The following is a 21,841-nucleotide window of genomic DNA, read 5'->3' on the forward strand; positions in this document are numbered from 1 at the left end:
CTTAAGAGTCAAGCCATTTCCCTTAAACAGAAGACTGCATCTCCTTTTCTAAGATAGCTCCCAGGTTTCATTGTGCCATCCGGCACTTTTCAGTTTGCCGTTCCAGCTCTCCCCATGAAACTCAAAGGATCACATATGTGAAAGGAACTCTTGAAATACGCAGTCCAGCCACACTTTTCATGTTCCAGCCCAGATTCAGTCAGAGCCTGCACAATTCCTATCTTGCCTCAAGAACTTTCCTTGGGTGGCTTCAAAAGCAGACTTCAAAATACATAGAACTTGTTTTTAGTTACACTAAAAACTTTAGGATCCAGTTAGTGTCAACTACTGGATCTTTCCTGTGCCTCTCAAGAGTTTGGTTTCCCCATTGAGCCCTTAAGCTGCCTTACTTTGTCAGGATCCATCCTGTCTTTCTCCTCTGTCAGAAAAGGAGAGTAGTAGCAACTTAATTTCTCCCTGTGTTGCCAGCATAAACTTCCTGCGCACGTGTGCCTCATTGCTGATAACCCCTTTACCTTCAGATAGCCAGCTCGATGTTGTCCAAGAAACGCAGAGTGTCTGGACCGGACACGGAGGTGGATTCTTACTCGTCTCCTACACCCCCTGGGTCAACCAAAGTGAGTATCTGACTTTACAGGCTTTCAGGATGGAAACAATAGGTGGAGGGTGGTAAAGTACCTCATATTTTTTTCACATGGCCAGCCCCCATTACCCTTATCTCTCCTGGAACTCCGTGTTGATTTTTAGGGAACGTCAGAAGACAAGGACATGGACATCGATGAAAGCCTCTACTCTCGTCAGCTGTGAGTAGTATCCTAGGGCAGGAGATGCAGAGTGGAAGGAGACAGGGTGGGTCAGGCCCTAACGTGGAGTTCTTTGCCGACAGGTATGTACTAGGTCATGAGGCAATGAAGCACCTCCAGAATTCCAGTGTACTGATATCAGGCCTGCGAGGTCTGGGTGTGGAAATTGCCAAGAATATCATCCTTGGTGGGGTCAAGGCTGTCACTCTCCATGACCAGGGCACTGCCCAGTGGGCTGATCTTTCTTCCCAGGTATCTCGTTTTGGCTTCTCCTTGTCTAGGACCCAGCTTGTGCACTGCCTGTGTTTTCAGCACTGTCATCCTCCATCCTTTCTGTAGTTCTACCTGCGTGAGGAAGATATTGGCAAAAACCGAGCTGAGATATCCCAAGCTCGCCTTGCGGAACTCAACAGTTACGTGCCTGTGCATACCTACACTGGAGCCCTAGTCGAGGACTTCCTGAGTGGTTTTCAGGTATCCCCAATCTTCCTGCCTTTTTCTTTCAGCTTTGTTGTCATTTGGGCGGCCTCGGTGTGTCAGACTTTGTGCTGGGAAACTAGGAGGTGAAGGCAGTAGTTAGAGCTCCCCAGAGGGGCAGATTCGCTTGTACAAGGGCTCTGAAACAAAGCACCTGCATGTGTAATTCTCAAGCCTTGCACAAGCAGGTGTAATGAGAGGAAACTCAGGCTGACTGGGTTGTCAACTGTCGCTGTGTATACCCTGGCTGTAGGTAAATTAACTTAGCCAGCTCAGACCTCGTACGTGCAGCACTACTATTATATTTGTTGTGTTTGGGAGTGTGTTTTTTAAAGCTTTTCTCTGTCCCTTGAGTGTGTCACCCTTGAGACTTGTGTGTTCACATGGAGAAGGCTGAGCCCGACAAGCGTGGGTGTTGTTTTCTTCCCCCTTCTCCTTCAACCTTGTCAGCTTTTATGTTTCATTCTCTCCCTCCACCCCAAGCCTGAGCCTGTTGGTCTTTACAGGTGGTGGTTCTTACCAATACTGCTTTAGAATATCAGCTGCAGGTGGGTGAGTTCTGTCATAGCCGTGGAATCAAGCTGGTGGTGGCAGACACTCGGGGCCTAGTTGGGTGAGTTCTTGCCTCTTCCTTGTCTGACTTCCACTGGATGTGGGCGGGCGGGGTGTCTTCCCAAGCCTTCAGGTCCTCCTCCACCAAACACATCTGCATTAAGCTTTTGCTTTGTTTTGCTTTGCTTTGCTTTTCCTGTGCGGTATGAGCATCATCTGATCTGCTCCAGTACCTTGAGAGCTGGAAGGCCCTGTGCTTAGTCCAAAGCTCCTCTCCTGTTGCCTCCCTCCCTAGACAACTGTTCTGTGATTTTGGAGAGGAAATGATTCTCACTGATTCAAATGGGGAACAGCCACTCAGTGCCATGGTTTCCATGATCACCAAGGTAAAAGGACGCCAGCCCCATAGGTTCTAATGCGGAACTGGGTGGTAATTGTCCTTTCTTTTCTCTGCTTTTCCTATTTTCTGCACGCCTTCCGTTTTCTCTCCCCTCTCCTCCCTTTCTTTCTTTTCTTGACGTTTCCTTTTCCTGTCCCTCTCATTTCATCATTCTTTCCGCACCCCAGCCCCTCCCCACCCAGCCCTCCCCCCCTTCAACCCCCCACCCCCACCCCCCTCCTGACTGTTGAACTAGGGGCCTGTCACTAAAACAGTTGAGTAGCCTGCCACCCAGGTAATACTGTTAGCCACTAGTTGACCTTACTTGCTGTCAGCATGCCCTAGCCTGCAAATCCTGCTTGCTGTTTGCTTTGTTTTTGTTGTTTTGTTTGTGTTTTTGTTTGAGACATTCTCAGTAATGTAGCTGAGGCTAGCCTTGACTAGAGGGTGACCTTGCTGCCTTTGCGTCCTTAGAGTTGTGACTAGGAGCATGCTGCTTAACTCTTACTTTTCTTTCCGAATCAGGAGAGTCCGGGGGTCGTCACCTGCTTGGAGGAATCCCATCACGGATTTGAGAGTGGTGACTTTGTCTGTTTCACAGAAGTTCAGGGCATGAGTGAACTCAATGGCATCGGTCCCATAGAGATCAAAGTTCTGGGTATGGCAAGCCCAGGGAAGGAGGTTGAGAAGTGGTAGTACAGAACAAAGGGAAAAGTGGCTCTCTGTGATATGGGCTGTCTCCGAAGCCAGGAGATCCACTGTAGAGCTTGCCAGGTACACTGGGCTTATCTCAGACTCAGCATTGACTTACCTCTGCCTGCCCCCAGAGTGCTGCGATTGAAGCCATGTGCCACCTGGTGAAACACTGCCTTTAACTTGTGCCACCCCGCCACAGCCCTCCCCCATTGTTGCACTGCTGTTTGTCAGACAGCCCAATCATTCTTGGGTTTACTCCCTTTTGATTTTCTGGGATGTAGCTTAGGCAAATCCTTCCTAGTACATAAGGCCGGTAAACTAGGTTCTGATACACTAGGGCCTGGAAGGATGGCTCAGTTGTCAAAGAGTGCTTGTTCTATACTCCTCATGACAGGATTTGGATTTAGACACAGCCTTGTAAAATGCTGTTTCATGGTAGGACACGGCAGTACCTATGGTACTGTAGGGAAACCCTAGCACCGGGGAGGTGGGAGGGGCAGATGATCCTGATGGGGTCACCTCAGCCATCCTACCTGCTTCTCTGAGAAAGTAACTGGAGGTCATAAGGTGGTGATGGAGTTGAGGAGAATCACCTACAGTTCTTTAAAACGGCTAGGGTATGCAGTTGGCCAATAGAGTGGATCCCCACAAAGGCGTGAAACTAACACAGCTCCTGTGAAGATAATGTCCCTTAAATTAAGAAAAGTAGGAGAGGCCTGTGACCTCAAATGCCGTCAAAGTAGCATGATGATGTGTGGTACTATTTGTTACATGCAAGGTATTTGTGTTATATATTTGATGCTGGCTTTCATTGCACTGGCATGCTGAGCTTCATCCCTAAAAGATTTAACAAGTTAACCTTGGGACTCAACTCCTTTCTGTGGCCCAGACTTGGGTGAGTGGGATTACTAAACACTCAAGGAGGTCCCATATTTTCTGGCATGATTTCTGCACAGGCTGGGACCTATATGATCAGTCATCGATGAGACAGGACTGAAGGCTGTCTAAAAGTTGTATGTAGCCTTCCAGTGGTCCTGGGCTCTGTGAATAGAAACTGTTTGTCACAAAGGGAAACCTGGCTCTCAGGAGGTAGATGCAGGAGGATTAGGTATTCAAGCTCATCCTTAGCTACAGAATAAGAGCCAGCCTGCGCTATAGAAACACTAGTCTCCAAATCAAGCAACAGACATTGACAATTGCTTTTGTGTGAACATGGACAGGTTTTTGGTTTTGTTTTTTTTTTCTTCTTGTCACTCACTAAGTAGGAGTAACACAGTAGTGGACATTAATACACCAAGTAGGTCACAAGTACCTAGTTTGATTCCCAGAACCAGTGTTGGATAACACACATGCTATGGCTTGCATCTCTAAGCATAACTTTTGGAAAATGGAGACAACTGGATTTCTTTTTTACTCTTGTTTTGTATTTACTGACGTGTGTGTGTGTGTGTGCGTGCGCACGCGTGTGTGTGTGGTGTCGATGGTTGTGTTTCTGTCTGTCAGGTACGGTAGTGTGTCTATGTGTGACTTTCTGTGTCTATGTCTCTGTGTGTCTCTCTGGGGCTGTGTGGTTGTGTATGTGGTGTCTCTGGTATGTGTTTGTATACGTGTGTCAGTGTGCGTGTGCTTACCTATGTGTGTGTGTGTGTGTGTGGTGTCGAAGTGTGTGTTTCTGTCTGTAAGCTACGGTAGTGTGTATGTGTGTGACTTTCGATGTCTATGTCTCTGTGTGTGTCTGTCTGGGGCTGTGTGGTTGTGTCTGTGTGGTGTGTGTCTGTATATGTGTGTCAGTGTATGTTTGTGTGCTTACCTATTTCTGTGTGTGTGTGTTGGGATGCCTTGGTACAGACACATGGAGCTTCCATTGTAGTTTCTGCATCTAAACCAGAATCCTGTCTTCTGGGAAAGCAGGGAGCACTTGGAATCATTGAGTCAAATTGTTGGTCAGAAGGGGAATACTGTTCCCTCCCATGTTTTTTTTCCCCCTCTGTGTTGCAACAGAAACAAGATGTGTCAGCACCCAGAGTCTGAGGCCAGAGAAGTGAGATTGAGATCACTCTGCTTGCTTTGGGGAGCTGCCTTTGAACTCTGAATCCTCCTGAGTTGACTTCTGGCATTCTGGGATGAGAGTTGTATACTCCAATGCCTTTGGTGGGCGTGGTTTTTGCTTGGCTTCGTTGTTGCCCTGGTTTTCCCCCCCAACCTTCCCTGTCCCTCCCCCACTCCTCTGAGTAAAGCTTGCTGTATAAAACATACAACTAAGGTGTTAGGCCTGTAGTGTCAGGTTTTTGTGCTTTGGATTAGTTGGTGCATTGATCTTTGGAGAGTGGCTGAGGCACTGCATGGGCTGGCAGTCTTCTCCATCTTTTTCATCTTTCAGGTCCCTGCACCTTTAGCATCTGTGACACATCTGGTTTCTCTGACTACATCCACGGAGGCATTGTCAGTCAAGTGAAAGTATCTCAGAAGATCAGCTTTGTGAGTAGGTGGGGAAGGGTTGTGGGTAGATGAACTCATGTTTTGGGGATTCCTAGGTGGTTCACATCTGGTCTTGATGATCCATTTTCCACAGAAACCACTACTCGCCTCCTTGACAGAACCAGATTTTGTGGTAGCAGATTTTGCTAAGTGTCGTCACCCTGCTCAGCTGCACATTGGTTTCCAGGCCCTGCATCATTTCTCTACTGAACATGGCAGGCTTCCTCGGCCCCATAATGAGGTAAATGTGTAGAAAGCCAGCCAGACACCGTGGCGTGTAGTGCCTAGTCTCCCTGCAGTAGGGTATGATAGATACTCTCTTGGTTCCTTGTATCCAACCAGGAGGATGCAGCAGAAATGGTGACCTTAGCACAAGCTGTGAACGCTCGAGCATCGCCAACAGTTCAGCAGGATTGCTTGGACATAGACCTCATGCGGAAGCTGGCACATGTGGCTGCTGGGGATCTGGCACCCGTGAATGCCTTCATTGGTGGTTTGGCTGCCCTGGAGGTCATGAAGGTCAGCAGGAGTGGGAAGGTGCTGTGCCTTGCTGAAACCATCTCTGCCCCTTAGTTGCAGTGGCTGCTGACAAGGCTCTTTTCCCAGGCTTGTTCTGGGAAGTTCATGCCCGTTAAGCAGTGGCTGTACTTTGATGCCCTTGAATGTCTCCCTGAGCACAAAGTGGCTTTCATGGAAGATAAGTGCCTGCCGGTAGGTCAGTGGGAACAGTGGGACTTTGGGAACGTCTTGAGGGGAGCCTCTGTCTAACCTGCCTTTGTTCTCGTAAATCTAGCGCCAGAACCGTTATGATGGGCAAGTGGCTGTATTTGGATCTGACTTCCAAGAGAAGCTTGGCAAGCAGAAGTACTTCCTGGTGATTGACACTAATGGATTCTCTCTCCCTCTCTCTGTTTCTGTCTCTCTTACTGTTGTTCCCTCTCTGACACTCTCAAACCCCCCGTCTCTCTCCCTATCCCCACGCACTCTCTCCCCCTCTCTCCCACATCCTTTTGAGGAGGGAGGGGTCTTTTGGTTTTGGTATCCTGGTCACATCACCATGTTGAGGATATGCCTGTGCATCTCTGTTTTTCCTTTGTTTCCTCCTCCCTCAGTTACCCATAGGATTTTCCAGCCCTGTGACTTTGTGGTGTTACGTGGTGTTACGTGTGCTTTCACGTGGGCACTCACTGTTACTGATTAGACTGTGTGCCTACTTCCAGGTAGGTGCGGGTGCCATTGGCTGTGAGCTGCTCAAGAACTTTGCCATGATTGGCCTTGGCTGTGGGGAAGATGGAGAAATCACAGTTACAGACATGGACACCATTGATAAATCAAATCTGAACCGACAGTTTCTCTTCCGACCCTGGGATGTCACAGTGAGTACCATGAGGTGGCTTTCTCTTTGCTTTGGTACTAACCTAATGACCTTTATGTTTCAGCTTTCTGTGTCCTACATTCGTTCCTACATTTCAGTCATTCAGGTGTGAGATCAGTAGACGTTATTACCTGTCACATTGTTTCATTGGCCTGGTTTTCCCTCTTAGCAATCTCAAGATTGATGCCTGTTTATTTCAGATGTGACCTTGGGAGATGGGGTAATACAAGCATACCTGGGAATTGTCTAAAGGTCGGTGTTCCCTTGACTCGCTGCTCATAATGCGCTTCTCCCTAGCTTCATTTTACACTGTGCATTCTAGACCCTGGATTTAGAAAACAGAAGGTAACAAAAGAAATGTTCCTGGCCCCATGTAATGGGTGTAGTGCAGCAACAAGAGAAATGTTCCTGTCCTTCTCTAATACGGTACAAGGGAGCAGTTTCCTGAAGCCTCTTGATGTCCTCTTCCTGTAACACGTGTACCGACTCTGCAAACCCAGTAATATCTTAAATGATCTTAGATACTATTTGTCTTTCCTTACCCAGATTGCTCCATCAGTGGAAAGGAGAAATTTCTTCCATACTTGTGGGATGTCTTTCCTAGTTCTGTGAAGGAATTTTCCAGAGATGATTGGGTTGTGATGACATACATACGTATGTAAATGATAAGGTCAGACAGGGCAGGCTTTGTGGCACTTGCCTCTAGGTAGACTTCCATCATGGGGAGACCGATACCTCTGAGGTTATGACCAGCCTGGACCACAGGACAAACACAGTAAGCAAAAGCTAGCCTGGCATGGCACAGGTACCGAATGTACAGCAAAATAGAACTTAAAAAATAATAACCTCAGGAGATGAATAATGTTCTATGTTTGTAGATCCCCTTCATAGTCTTTAAAGTAATAGAAAACGGATTTAGGACTTTAGGAATGCCATGGACATAAAACTACATCTGTTGTCAGGTAGTATGTACACGAATTTTACAAATACACAGATTTGTAAAAATCTGATGTGGTGTGACTCCTCAGGGAAATTGTGTGTTAGAAACATTATTCATGATAAATGCTTCCTATTTATCTTGACATCCTGTGCTAAATGGACTCATGCTTTAAATAGTCTGCTTGAAGTTCTAACATGGTGCCCAAAGCTCGTCGTTTGAAGAATGTTCTTAGCACATGTTTGACTACTGTTGTAGTGAGTGAGTACATGGATGGGGACTATGGTTAATATTAGAATGTCAAATGTGTAAGAGAAGTAACAATTGGGAATGTCAGAGGGGGCTGGTTTTCAGGGCTTATGAAGACTTCCCCCCCCAGGGAAATTGGCATTCCAGGAATGAAAGGGGTATGTGGACGAACACGTAACCACGCAAAAAAGTAGTGGAAGCCTGAAAGAGGTATGAATGGGGCTGTGTGATGTTAAAGAATAGAGAGTCCAGGCAGATGAGGTCACAATCGGTTTATACCGTAAATGAAGTGGGACCAGAGGAGGATTTTGAGCAGTGGTATGTGACTCAGACTTTCAAAGAACCTTCTTGTCTGTGGTTTTAGTTAGGTTATTCTGGATGTAGTTAACTGAAAAACCAGTAGGTGTTAGGCCATTCTGACCCCTTGTTTCTTCTTTCAGTTTTTCTTTCTACTCACCTTTAGAATTTGAATGTGCTTACACACTAAAATATAAACACCACCAGCAACATACCCACGTACACACACACACACACTCACTCACTCACTCACTCATTTATGATCTAAGAAAATACCAACTTCAGGAGACTCAAAATAGCCTGTATCCAAATTTCTTTTATAATTCTTAAAGCACAAGAAAACAGAGACTCACTCCTGTGGATAATAGGAATACTTAGTGCTGTCATAAAAGAGCATTCTTTGGTCCCTAACCTCCTTTACAGTATCCCCCCTCCCCCCACAGGTGGTATTTACATAATTGGAGCCTGCTTCTCATTGAGCCTTGTTTTGCTCTTCATGAGATAGATGTCTCCCCAGATCTCTCGATGGAGTTGTTGTGTGTCAGTGCACGGGAAACAGCTGTGTTCTCCATATTTCTACACAGAAATTAAAATCTGAGACTGCTGCTGCTGCGGTGCGTAACATAAATCCACACATCAGGGTGTTGAGCCACCAGAATCGAGTGGGCCCAGAGACAGAACACATCTACGATGATGACTTCTTCCAGAACCTGGATGGTGTGGCCAATGCTCTGGACAATTTGGATGCTCGTAAGTATGGAGTCAAGTGAAGACAAGAGGTAGGGGTGTGTGTGTGTGTGTGTGTGTGTGTGTGTGTGTGTGTGTCTGTGTGAGTGAGCACACATGTGCTTGTGTGTTTTATGATGTTCTTGTGTTCCTGTGTTTACTCTAACATTCCTGCTGCTCACCTGCCAATCCCCCCCCCCATCCGTCTCCCTGAAGGTTTATACATGGACCGCCGTTGTGTGTACTACCATAAGCCTCTGCTGGAGTCAGGCACAGTGGGCACCAAGGGCAACGTGCAGGTGGTTGTTCCCTTCTTGACAGAATCCTACAGCTCTAGCCAGGACCCACCTGAGAAATCCATCCCCATCTGCACACTGAAGAACTTCCCCAATGCCATTGAGCACACACTGCAGGTGATCAACCTTGGGAGGAATGGGAGGCAGAAGGGTTGGTTAGTCAACAGGTCACCAAGCCTCTGCCCTTCCCAGCCTCCAAATTCCCGTTTGCTCTGTGCTGTGTGCTGTGTGCTGTGTGGTGTGTCCAGAACACGTGCCTTGACTATACCAACACCCAGAGTACCTACCAGCGACTCCTTTCTTCTGAAAAGAACTTCACATTCGCTCACATCTTGAGTGTGCTGTCAGAGTGTCTGAGACCTTACGAATGTCCACCCTGTTGTAACTAGCAGACATGGTTCTTTTGAGGTCCTTGTTCACTTCTGGTAACAACACTCACAAGATTGCACAAGTTCAAACCAGCAAAACCCCAGCACAAAGTAGGGGAAGCCCTCACACAGCCCGCACCACCACCAAACGCACCCCCCAGTCAAGATAGGATACCTGCTCATAAAGGGAAAATGTGTTGTCTAGACTTGAATGTTATGGTGTATACCGACCACATTCTAGGGAAGGTCTCTGCCTAGGAGGAGATGGCTGAATGGACATGCTGTTTTTCTTGGATACTTTTGGTATTTCTTGTCTTGCTAATGGGCTTTGCTTCTTCCTCTCTTTGTTATGACTTCACATTTATTGTGCTTTCTTGAGAGAGGGGTGGGGAGTAGAGGGACAGGAGAGAGAGAGAGAGAGAGAACATGAGTTAAGTGGGTAGGGAGTTCAGGAGTTTCTGGGAGGTGTTGGCACAGGACAAAAATATTGTGTGAAAAGGATACAATTGAAGAGCCTTGAGCTTTTTTTATTTTAGAAGGCGTTAAGAGAGCATCATTAAACCTGTGTCTGAACAGTGAGAATGATCTATGTAAACAGTGCTTGCAAAAAAGAAAAAAGAAGAAGCAGCTAATATCGTCTACTGATTTCATTTTCACCTGTAATAATGAGTGCATTTTTGGCTTGATTAAATCCTACTCAGATATGTTAAGCAGCTAGCTGGTTTGTCAGTGTGGCTTCTGCCTGTACAATCAAGTATATAATTTCTGATGTCCTTGGATGGAAAGTTGACCCAAAGCCTAGTCCTGCTTCTGTTCTTTCAATTCAAGGAGAAACCTGTTTTGATTTCTCTTGGCTCATAGGTTTGTAGTGTAGTCTATTAAGGACTTGCTAAGGAGTTGGAGATCAGGAGGAAATCCATTGTGGAGAGCTTCAACCGTATTGCGGTGCCGTATTCTTTGCTACAGGTTATGGAATTGTTCTCCGAGTCTGCACAGCAGGCAGAGAGGCACAAAAGGTTTCAGAATGTGTTCGGTGCATTTTTTAGGAGCACTCTCTGTTCTGTAGATGAGATTCCTCATGTGAAAAAAAATGTGCATTGAAGTCGTGCATAGTAGTGAAGTAATATCTACCAGAGATTTTGTAAAGCATTTAGTTCTGGATACGGTTTTGTCATATACATCGCAGGACTTTAGCACTGGGTCTGCAGTTGGCACTGTCCTCAGTAATGCGGTAGGTGTATGCTCATCCACTTTGATGAGTGCAGCTACTACAGTTACATGAGAGGCTGTAAACTGAGATGGGTACAGGGGTGTTTATTCCTTTGCTGTGGGTCATAAGACTAGGTAGGTAGTATGTGTGACAGTTAGAATTCAGAACCTGAATGCACTAGTTAGAATTCAGAACCTGAATGTACTCTCCACCCAGAGCAAGCTCTACTATCTGGTAGCCTCACGGATATGTACAGAACCTTTGTTGACTGGCATTTGTTTACTCTTGTCTGTAGTGGGCTCGGGATGAGTTTGACGGGCTCTTCAAGAAGTCAGCACAAAGCGTTAACCAGTACCTCACGTAAGTAACAGACACTGCCTTGCCAGCCAAGTAAGGCATCCTGCCTTGTGTCCCTCAGGCAAGTGGATGAGCTGTTTGATGAGTTAATGGTTGCTGTGGGAGGTGGTCAGGGCTGACTTTTCCATGGAGAAAGGAGGCTTGTCCAGAAACCTTATTTCCAGGCCTCTGAAATAATCCAGCTCTATGTGTTGGACAGAGATCCCAAGTTCATGGAGCGCACACTGCAGCTGTCTGGCACCCAGACTTTGGAAGTACTGGCGGCTGTACAGCGTACCCTAGTCTTGCAGAGGCCAAACACTTGGGCTGACTGTGTGACTTGGGCCTACCGGCACTGGCACACCCAGTATTCTGACAACATCCAGCAGTTGCTGCACAACTTCCCTCCAGACCAGGTATCACAGATGTGATGGGTCCATTTGGCCAAAGGGCTTCCTGGAAATTGGATGGTTACTGACCCGTGGAGAGCTGCTTGCAAGCGTCCTACAAGTACTTTATGCGCACCCGTTTGTGTTTCCCTTCTTGCCGTCCCACAAGGAAGGGGCTTAGGTTCCTTTCTGCCTGCACTTGTTGTGGGCTGAGGCAGGTCAGATTGCTCAGGATGGTTGTGGTGACAAGTGAGACATCTATGGTTAAGCATACAGCAAGCTGTGGGTTCAAGTCCAGGAGCCTTTGATAGTGGGTCTTGTTGGGTGTAATGCCTTGATACGCCATATCGGTGAAATCAGTGCAATAATGGCGAGTGGTAGTTTAAGAAGAATTAATGTGCACAAATTCATATTGCATGAGTTTAGTACCTCATATAAATCAATAAGTTTAACTCGCTCTGTGTGTGTGTGTGTGTGTGTGTGTGTGTGTGTGTGTCACTCAAAGGGTGGTGAGCATATGCTTCTCGGCCCAAGGATTGCTGGAGAGTTCCTTCTCTCCCAACCCTGTCCTTAACTTTGCATTCTCTTAGCTGACAAGCTCTGGTGCACTCTTCTGGTCGGGGCCAAAGCGCTGCCCACACCCGCTCACCTTTGACACAAACAATGTAAGTGTCTTTGGGGTCTCCTAGGTGGGTGCCTGGGGAGTGGGTCTCTACCCCTCCCCAGTAAGGTTGCTGAGCTCGCTTTTCTTTGCCATGCCTTTCCTTCAGCCCCTGCATCTGGACTACGTGATGGCCGCTGCCAACCTGTTCGCCCAGACATATGGGCTAGGAGGGTCCCAGGACCGCGCTGCTGCGTCCAAACTCCTGCAGACTCTGCAGGTCCCCAGGTTTGCTCCCAAGTCTGGTGTCAGGATCCATGTTTCAGAGCAGGAACTGAAGAGCACCAGTGCCACATTTGGTGAGAATGCTTTGCCATGAGTTCAGGGATCCCATTTGTCTCCTCTCCCCCTTAGCCTCCCCTCTGGTGTTTGCCACAGGCCGTGCCTTTTACTGTATTTCTGAGATTTACCTAGGCTGCCTTCTTTTGCATCTGTGCTTAAGGATGGATGCTTGAAGCGAATTTCTGTATCTCATTTCTTTGCACTATAGGTTAATGGAAATGTTCCATTCCTTCTCTTGTGTGGTATCTTCACAGAAGTCTACTTCTTGTTTCTGTTGATTGGCTTTCATACACCAAGACTGTGATTTCTCCCTGCCCTCTGGTGTCTTGATACCTTTGCTGCTTTGTCTGGTGACAGGTCTCCTCTGTTTTCCCACCGGGGCATGTGTCTCAGACTTTCCTCTGTGCCAGTGCCCTCTGTGTGTCTGCTAGAGACACATCTGGCTTTCTGCACTCCCATCTCCTCCTCCTCTGATATCTCTGAAGAGACTCTTCTCTTGTGCAAGTCTCCCACCGATACAGTTCTCGATTTCCCTTCCATAGTGTTTGTCTCTCGGCGTTCTTTTCTGTATATACTATTTGCCAGAGATTTCCTCTTCAGAATCCTCTCATTCTTACTAGCAGTATGTGTGCTTCTCTCCCCTATAGCATTGCTTGTCATTTCATTCTGTGAACTTAGGTGAATCCCTTTTCCCCCCAGATCCATTGTCTTCATCTTACCCTGTTGAACAACAATGCCTGTTGAACAACTTCTCCTGGCGTCCACCCCCTCACTGGCCCTGAAAACCTTTGTCTGCTTTTTGTTTCTTTTGTTTGACCACCAGCTGTACCCTATTCGTTGAGCCATAGAGGTTGAGTAACTATGCCTGATTTTTCTGTAGCAAATCTGTCTTACTCAGTGTCATGGCTATGCATTGATAGACACCTGCAATTTCCTCTCTTTTGACCTTAGTAGTGTGTAGGTGTGTTCATCTGTTGAAGGATAATTTCTTTGCTTGTGTCCTTTATCTCTTATGGATATGCTACCTCCTTTCGAGTGTGTGTGTGTGTGTGTGTGTGTGCGCGTGTGCGTGCGTGCGTGTGTGTTCATCTTTGTTACTGGGGTTCTCCAAGTCTTCCTGGACTTGTTTGTATTTTTTAACCCCATGTATGTGTTTCCTTTTCCAGGGGACAAGAAAAGTGTTTTCTCTTGTCTCTTCTGGTCTTCCCTCACAACTTCCGGCATGCCTCTCCTTTTCAAACACCTAAGTGAACACCACCCTTCCACTCCTGATTTCACCTTGGGCAAGTGCTACGGGTTCACCAGATTCAATGGTGTTCCTTCACTTTTCAGAGTACAGCCACCTGGAGGAACTCAAGACTTCACTTCCTCCTCAAGACAAACTCGTTGGATTCAAGATGTACCCCATTGAGTTTGAGAAGGTATTTGGTGGGTTTCACAGGATGGTTAGTGTGATGGGCACAGAGGCCTTTGTCAATGCTGGGGGCCTAGAGTGGCGTCCATCTGTTTCATGGAGAAGTTTCTTTGATGAAGGGTGAGAGCTACATCTGTGGGTATTTTAGAATCAATCCCCAGAGTGCAGTTAGGAATGAGGCTGGTGAGGTAAAGAGGTACTAGCAGCTTCTTTAAGATGGCTTAGGGGCCCAGTACTTGGCTTGATTTCCACAAACCACCAATGGTTCCTTTCAGTATGTTCAGTGGATACATCTCCAAACAACTGCCCCACCTAAGACTCAGGAAGGGGGAGGGGGCGGGTGAAAGGAATATAAGATCCAGAGGATAAAGATAACTGCTGCTTTGAGAGCCTGTCACCTTGACGTGACAGTATACACTAGGGCTTCCTAAACAAGACCCGAACGGAGATGGCACCAAGAGACATTTTCCTGTTCAAAACAACTTTTACATTTAAATATATTTTGATCATATTCTTCCCTTTGCAGTTCATCAACCCCTCCTTCCCCACCCAGCTTTTAAGTTCATCCTCAAAAAGCAAAAATGCAGTACGACAACAAAACCCCCAAAACAACAAACCCCACCAAACTGCAAGGAATTAAAAGCACTCACACACATGCTACCTGTTTAGTCCATTATGTGCTGTTCAACTCCTCCTGAACATTATACCTGCCTTGAAGTAGTTGTTAACACTCGGTTGGAGAAAACTGATTTTCCCTCTCTGGGAAGGTACAAATATCTGTTCACTTCATTGCCTTTACCTAATGACATTACTCTTGTACATCATTTATTTTAAGTGTGTGTGCGTGTGCGTGTGTGTGTGTGTGTACATGTGTACTAATAGCAGAATAATATTAAACAAAAACTGTCCAGCAGAAGGCAAATTTAGCTCATGAGAAGGGACATGAGTCAGAGACCCACCCACATGTTTGCACATTCATGAATTCCATCAAAAACACTGATGTGGAAACCATAAGAACTTTGCTTGTGTTGACTTAGAGGGCCTTGTTTGTTTTGATTCGCCAACGCCTCTGAGGCTTGCACTCTTTCTGCCTCCTCTTCCTCAAGGTGTCCTGAGGTCTGAGAAGTGGAACTTCATGGGTCCATCCCATTTAGGGATAAGTGTTCCAAGGTCTCCCACCCTCTGCATAATGTCTGGCCGTGGGTGGATGTCTATAACCCATCTGTCACAGAGGGAAGCCTCTCTGATGCTGGTTGAATAAGACGCTGATCCATGTCGATTAGGGGTCATGATTTCCTTCTTTGCTTTTAGACCAGTATGTGCTTTCACACTGGGTCCCTAGCTAGTCTCAGGTTCTTGATCAGACAGCCAAGCATGGTCTGGTATGGGTTCCTTCTCATGGTGTAGGCCTTACAATCAAATCAGTTACTGGTTGGTTACTCCCGCAAACTTTGTCCCACAGTTTCCCTACAGTATATTGCAGACAGGACGCAATTGTAGATAAACTGTGGTTAGCTTGGTGTTTATCTTCTCTGGAGAGAGTGCAAATAACACACACACACACAGAATGAGAGAGAGAGAGAGGAAAGAGAGAGGTACACACATGTATATATGAACATCCACATATGAATGTATATATGTGTAGGTGTGTAGATGTGAGTATGAGTTTTAGGTTTTTATATACCCTTTTTACATCACCTTACTTTGAGCTGTCTCCCCATAGTCTCCCTTCATTTTTCTTATATGGAGAATCACATTTATTAATTTTTGTATATAGAACATTCCTGCACTTCTGGAATAGAGCCTACCTGATCATGGTGGATGGTCTTTTTGAAGTGTTCTTGGTTTAGGTTTGCAGTTTTATTGAGTATATTTGCATGGTTGTTAAGTATTTTTCATTCACATTCAAAAGGGGACTTGGTCTTTCTTTGGCATGTATGTGGTCTGGTTAGCAGGGTAGCTGCGGTCTCACAGGTGAGTTCTGCAGTAGAGCTCTGTATCTACTCTTTTAAATAGTTTTTCAGGTATTGGCATTCAGTATCCTTTGAATGCCTGATAGAATTACATGCTAAAATTATCTGAACCTGGCCTTTCTTTGGTTGGGAGACTATCATGATTTCTCTCCCACTGTAGATTATAAGTCTTTTTAACTAGATTGTCTGTTCTTGTTTTAACTTTGGTAAGTTAAGTGTGAAGAAAATTATCCTTTTGCTTAGGTTTTCCAATTAGGTGGACCACACATGTTCCTAAAAGCGTGTTTTTAAGCCAGGAAGTGGTGGTGCATGCTTTTATTACCAGCACTTGGAAGGCAGGGCCAAGGATGAGCTCAGTGAGATCGATGCCGTCCTGGTCTACAAAGCAAGTTCCACGACAGCCAGGCTTACACAGAGAAACCTTGTCTGGAAAGAGTAAAAAAGTAAAATTAAAAAGAAGAAAGAAAGAAAAGTATGTTCTTTCTTAAGATGCTTTGAATTTCCTGCCTGTTGTCTTCTTTTCATCCTTTATCTTTTTTGTGAAAAGTTTGTTAATATGAACTGACTTTATTAAAGAACGTACTGTTGTTTCATTGTGTTGTTTGTTTGGTTTTTTTTTCTCTTTTATTGATTCCAGTCCCAAGTTTATTTCTTGCTGTCTACTCCTGTTGGGTGTGACTCCCTCTTTTTTTTTTTCTAGAGCTTTTGTGTGTGCTGTTAAGTTGCTAATAGGAGATTTCTGGGTTCTCATCCATAGGCCTTTAGTGCCTACTAACTTTGCTCTTTGTACCACCCTCAGTGTGCCCTTGAAATTGGCTACGTTGTGTATCCATGACCATTCAGTTCTAGGAAGTGTTTCATTTGTAATTTCTGTCTAGACCCTTTTGTCATTCCGGTAGAGAGTTGTTCATTTTCCATGAGTTTGTAAGTTTTCTATTGTTGACCTCCAGCTTTAATCTGGTGTGATTTCATGTTTGGTACCTGTTGGGATTTCTGTGTTGATCATGTAACATGATCAGTTTTTCACACACCATGGGGTGCTGATAAGAAGGTGTGGTCTTTTATGTTTGGGAGAGATGTTTTATATATTTATTTAATGTTTGTAAGTATATATCTGTTAGACCCCTTTGTTTTGTTTATAAACACAGCGCCTCCATTTTTCTCTTTGTTGTTTTCCTGGATGGCTTGTCTGTTGTTGAATCTGGGATACAGAAGTCTCCCACTATCTGTTTGTATGGATCAGTGTGTGCTCTCAGCTGTAGTAGTGGTAGTGTTTCTTATGAAGTTGGGTGCCAGTGTATTTGGGGCATAGACATTTAGGCTTGAAATGTCCTCTTGTTTGGCTCCTTTTTCCTTTGATGCAAACATAGTGTCCTTCCATCTCGTCTATTAGTTTAGTGTGAAGTCTGTTTTGTCAGACATTAACATAGCTACACTAGCTTGTTTCACAGTTCCATGTGCTTGGAATATCTATCTACATCTTAATACCTTGAGGGGATGTGTAAACTTCCCAGGCATTTCTTGCATGGAAGAGAGAGGTGGATTCTGTTTTCACGTCCCAAAGTCCATTGTTAGCGTGTGTGTGTCTTCTATTTAAGTATGTGAGACTACGTATTGAGCAATATCAATGACCAGTAAAATTTTGTCTTGGTGGTGGTGGCAGAGGGAGGTATTGGTGATAGAGGTGGGTGGTAACGGTGGGTGGTGGTGGTAGGTGATGGGGTGTGTCTGTGCCTGTGCCTGTGTGTGCGTGTGTGTGTGTGCATGTGCCTGCATGCATGCATGCTTTCATGTGAGCAGGCACCACCGGTGCCTCTCTCCTTCCCTTCTATGATTTTCTGATCTCGGGATGTTCACTCCCTGCGTTTTCATGGTTGTGGTTAAACTGTTTAGGTCGCAGTTGTCCTGTCACTTTTTGCAGGGCTGCATTTCTGGATAGCTGTTGCTTAAATATGTTTTCCATAGGGAGTATCTTATTTTCTCCATCTATGGTAAATGAAACTTTTTCTGGGTACATTAATCTGGGCTGGCATGTGTAGTCTCTTACAAGTATATATAGTCTGTCATCTGTCCATCCCAAATTGTTCTCTGAGAAGGTGATTGCAATTCCATTATTCTGCTTCGTCACTTGTCCTTTATCCCTTGCAGCTTTTTAACATCCTTTCTCAGTTCTTCATATTTAGTGCTTTATGTGGTGTGAGGACTCTGGTTTTTCTGGTCGAGTCTTTTTGGTATTTGTTGTGTGTTGTCGTACCTTTATAGGCATCTCCTTTAGGATAGAACAATGTTGTCCTATTGTTTTGTTGGAAACACTTTCTGCGCCTTTGACCTCTGATTTTTCCAACACCTCTATCCTATTATTCTTAGGTGTCCCTGATTTCCTGGATACCTCAGGGCAGGTGTGGATTTTTAGAGTTAGCGTAGTCTTTGACAGAAAGTTTCCATGTCTTCTATGTTATCTTCAACCCCTGAGATTCTCTCTTGCGTCTCCTGTGCTCTGTTAGTGAAACTTCCCTCTGTAGTTCCTCTTCAGGGTCCCAGATTTTTCATCTCCAGATTTCCCTCAGTTTGGGTTTTCTCTATTGATTATTTCTCCTTTGGGTCCTTGCCTGTTTTGTTCATTTCCTTCCACGATCTGTTTGTGTTTCCAGAGGTTACTTTAAGAGATATTTACTAATTTTATCTTGAAGGTCCGCTGTCGTATCTGTCAAGGCTGCTTTATGGTATTTTACTTGTGTTTCAGCCGTGTTGGGACCGCTGTGTTTGGGTTGCTGGGCTCTTGTGGAGACATAGTGCCCTTGCTGTTGTTGATAATGTTTTATGACATCTTGGTATCTGTTGGTGGGGAGGTTGTAATTCTAGGTGCTGAAACCTGCTCTTGTCCTTGTTGGGATGAGCAATTACTTCCTAGGTGTCTGTTCTCGCTCTGCTATTTAGGAGGGTATGGTGGCTGCACATTGCTTGTAGGAAAATCCTCTGGGGTACTGACAAGTGTGGGGACTGGGGTTTGCAGGTAAATAGTGTTGCTTGCTGTTGGGACCTGAGACCTAGGAATTGGAGTAGGCTTGGGATGGTGGGAGGGCTTCTCAAAAGGGAGGGAAGTTAGGTGTTTCACCAGAATCTCATTGCTTATTACCTTTGTTAGGGGGCTGGGGGTGAGAAAGGGGCACTGACCTTGGAAGAGCTGACTTGGAAGGGATGATGTGGAAGTAGCTTACCTGGATCCCTGCTGGGCAGGGCATGCCTGTGGGTTCCCAGGGAGTGCCTCCTGAATTGCAGGGTTGAACAAAGCAACTAGTAGGTTGGAGACTATGGAGGGAAGATCTGTGGAATCTTAACAGAGATGAAGTGGCAGGAGAGGGTGCCACATGTGATCTGCTGCAGAACTAGGAATGAGACTGGCAGATTTGGTTCGGTAGAGCTGAGGGAGATTGGGGGTTTGGACTTGGAAGAATTCAGAGAGAGATGAGGATGTGGTTTAAGTTACACCACATGTTTTCCAGACCAGAGTGTCCTGCATTATCCAGGGAATCCTGAAGTATAGGGCTGAGATAAGCACAAGACAGAGACAGTGGGGTGGGGGGGATAGGGGGATTAGGGGGAGGGGAGAGAGAGAAAGAGAGTAAGCATGGGAGGGAGGGTGGGAGAGGGAGAGAGAGAAAGGAAAACAAGTGACAAGTGTAGGTGTGTTAAGAGGAAAAGCTCTGTGGGATCCACAAGAGATGAGGTCTGGGGTGGGGAGCCTGCTTCACCCATTCTGCTGTGAAGATGATAGTGGGCGACTGGACTCCCACGAGGAAGAGAATGAAAGGGGAAGGTCTACAGTACTATACCTGGTTCCCGGCAGGGCAGGAGTGGCCTGGGAGTTCTCAGGGAGTTGCCTAATAGGAAGGGAGGTGTCTCATGGAATCCAGCCCAGGGACAAAAAAGTAGAGGCAAAGAAGGGAGTCTGAGAGCAGGAGAAGTATTCCTCCCGAGTCTTCTAATTGCTTATTGTGTACAAAGTTGTCAGCCCTGCAGTCATGGATCACATGTAATGATCACAGACTTAGCAAGCTCTGTTTATATATTTAGGGGTATTATTTAAAAGTAACCTGGAAGGAGCCATGCTTTTTCAAGAGAAGAAGCAGGGCTTAGAGGATTTGGGAGTGATTTGAATGAGGAAAGGAGAGAGAGAAATGGCATAATTACATTTGGCTTATTAAAAAAGCAATTTCATGATAATTACAAAAAGGCCCTTAGGCCTTCAGTACATCATGTAGTCACCGGTGTTCTGGGGAGAAATTTGTGTCCTGCAGAGATGTTCACCTTAGTTCTCTACTGAAAACAAGGATGATGACAGCAACTTCCACATGGATTTCATCGTGGCAGCATCCAACCTGCGGGCAGAAAACTACGGCATTTCCCCGGCAGACCGGCATAAGGTCAAAGGAGTTTTACCTACCGTTGACCCTTGCCCAGGGTGTTTTCCTTTGGGTCTTTGGTAGGCCCCTAACACCTCTTACTCAGTAATCCCTGTTTTCACTGTCTGTCTTACAGAGCAAGCTGATTGCAGGGAAGATCATCCCAACCATTGCAACCACCACAGCAGCTGTAGTCGGGCTTGTGTGTTTGGAGCTGTACAAGGTGGTTCAGGGACACCAACAACTGGAGTCTTACAAAAACAGTTTTATCAACTTGGCTTTGCCTTTCTTTAGCTTTTCGGCACCCCTGGCTCCAACCTGTCACCAGGTATGGTGCCAAAAAGTATAGGTAATGTTGGTGTTGCCGTTTAGAAGAGCTGGCAGCATGGGTTCATTGTGAGTCCTGTCTGTCTTCACTAAATCAAACATTTAATGCTGAGGTTGGGGGAAGGAGACAGCTGGGTCTTTGTGGTGGGTGTCCTTTTCGTTGCAAAGATTCCAGCTGCTGACTGACTGATCATGCTCAGTTCAGGCCACAGGAGTGTTGTTGACAAAAGGGCTGTGGTTAATACATGCTAAGAAGAACATTTGGGGTGGGGGTAGCCCCTCTCTTAGCACTTGTCTTGTCCTCCAGTACTATGATCAGGAGTGGACATTGTGGGATCGCTTTGACGTACAGGCACTACAACCTGGCGGCAAGGAGATGACCCTCAAGCAGTTTCTAGACTACTTTAAGGTAGGGAACTTTCCTCCTGGAACTCCCTGTGTGTGGGGAGTTGTTCATTTGCTTTAGCACTGTCCATCTCACAGTCACCACCCCCTTCCGTCTGAACCCCTGCAGACAAAGCACAGGCTGGAGATCACCATGCTGTCCCACGGTGTGTCCATGCTCTATTCCTTCTTTATGCCACCCCCCAAGCTCAAGGAACGGTTGGATCAGCCGTGAGTTAGCCTCTCTGGGCTGGTGGGAGTGGAAGCCTCCTGGGGGATTCTCGGCATCCCACTGAGTGTGCTACTCACACAGTTCACTTTCTTTCGCTGTAATGTGCCTCCTCCCTTCCCTTCATATTTGCTGTCTTCCCTCTTAACTCTGTGTTCCCTGGCTTCAGGATGACAGGGATTGTGAGCCGTGTGTCAAAGCGAAACCTGGGCCATCATGTGAGGACCCTTGTGTTTGAGCTGTGCTGCAACAACGAGAGTGGAGAGGACGTCGATGTTCCCTATGTACGATACATCATCCGCTGACCTCTTACTGACTCTTGTCTTTCAGTTCTGTTAGCCTGTGTCAGAACCCTGCTAAGGTGTGAAGACACCTGAGTCCAGACTTGCTTGTTTCTAGAATTTTTCATACCGCTCTTCACATGGTTTGGCACTGGAATTCACAGTAATAAAATTTTCAGTCTATAAGCAGTGTGTCTTCCTCTCCTGTCAAGGGTGGGAATGCTGTAATCCCGGTGAAGAAGTGGAAGCCTTAATCTAAGATGAGTAGGTTACAGGGACAAAAGTCCAGCAGCGCAGAAGCAGCATGCACGGTGTCCAG

At 46.0% G+C, this 21,841-nt stretch overlaps 1 protein-coding gene across 1 annotated transcript; it reads left to right on the forward strand.

Moving 5' to 3' along the window:
* Positions 1-525: 525 nt before the first annotated feature.
* Positions 526-21,590, forward strand: LOC127214691 (ubiquitin-like modifier-activating enzyme 1 Y). The gene is made up of 25 exons (XM_051174990.1): positions 526-617; positions 748-803; positions 887-1,055; positions 1,143-1,277; positions 1,787-1,893; positions 2,128-2,218; positions 2,737-2,869; positions 5,288-5,385; positions 5,480-5,626; positions 5,728-5,904; positions 5,992-6,096; positions 6,179-6,259; positions 6,606-6,761; positions 8,828-8,993; positions 9,186-9,382; positions 11,139-11,203; positions 11,400-11,595; positions 12,159-12,233; positions 12,339-12,528; positions 13,844-13,932; positions 20,230-20,322; positions 20,438-20,629; positions 20,936-21,037; positions 21,143-21,243; positions 21,411-21,590. Exons 1-25 carry the CDS (start codon positions 534-536, stop codon positions 21,544-21,546), a joined length of 3,141 nt encoding a protein of 1,046 aa, XP_051030947.1. The 5' UTR covers positions 526-533; the 3' UTR covers positions 21,547-21,590.
* The last annotated feature ends 251 nt before the right edge of the window (positions 21,591-21,841 follow it).

The sequence above is a fragment of the Phodopus roborovskii genome, unplaced genomic scaffold (genome assembly GCF_943737965.1).
Source record: "Phodopus roborovskii unplaced genomic scaffold, PHOROB, whole genome shotgun sequence".
Classification (NCBI taxonomy): Eukaryota; Metazoa; Chordata; class Mammalia; order Rodentia; family Cricetidae; genus Phodopus; species Phodopus roborovskii.

Bases quoted from the DNA above. Each gene is read 5' to 3' on its own strand.
- LOC127214691 (XM_051174990.1), top strand. From the start codon at position 534: ATGTTGTCCAAGAAACGCAGAGTGTCTGGACCGGACACGGAGGTGGAT. The intron at 1,056-1,142 runs GTATCTCGTTTT...TCCTTTCTGTAG, and splicing joins GGGCTGATCTTTCTTCCCAG to TTCTACCTGCGTGAGGAAGA. The intron at 21,244-21,410 runs GTGAGTTAGCCT...CCCTGGCTTCAG, and splicing joins AAGGAACGGTTGGATCAGCC to GATGACAGGGATTGTGAGCC.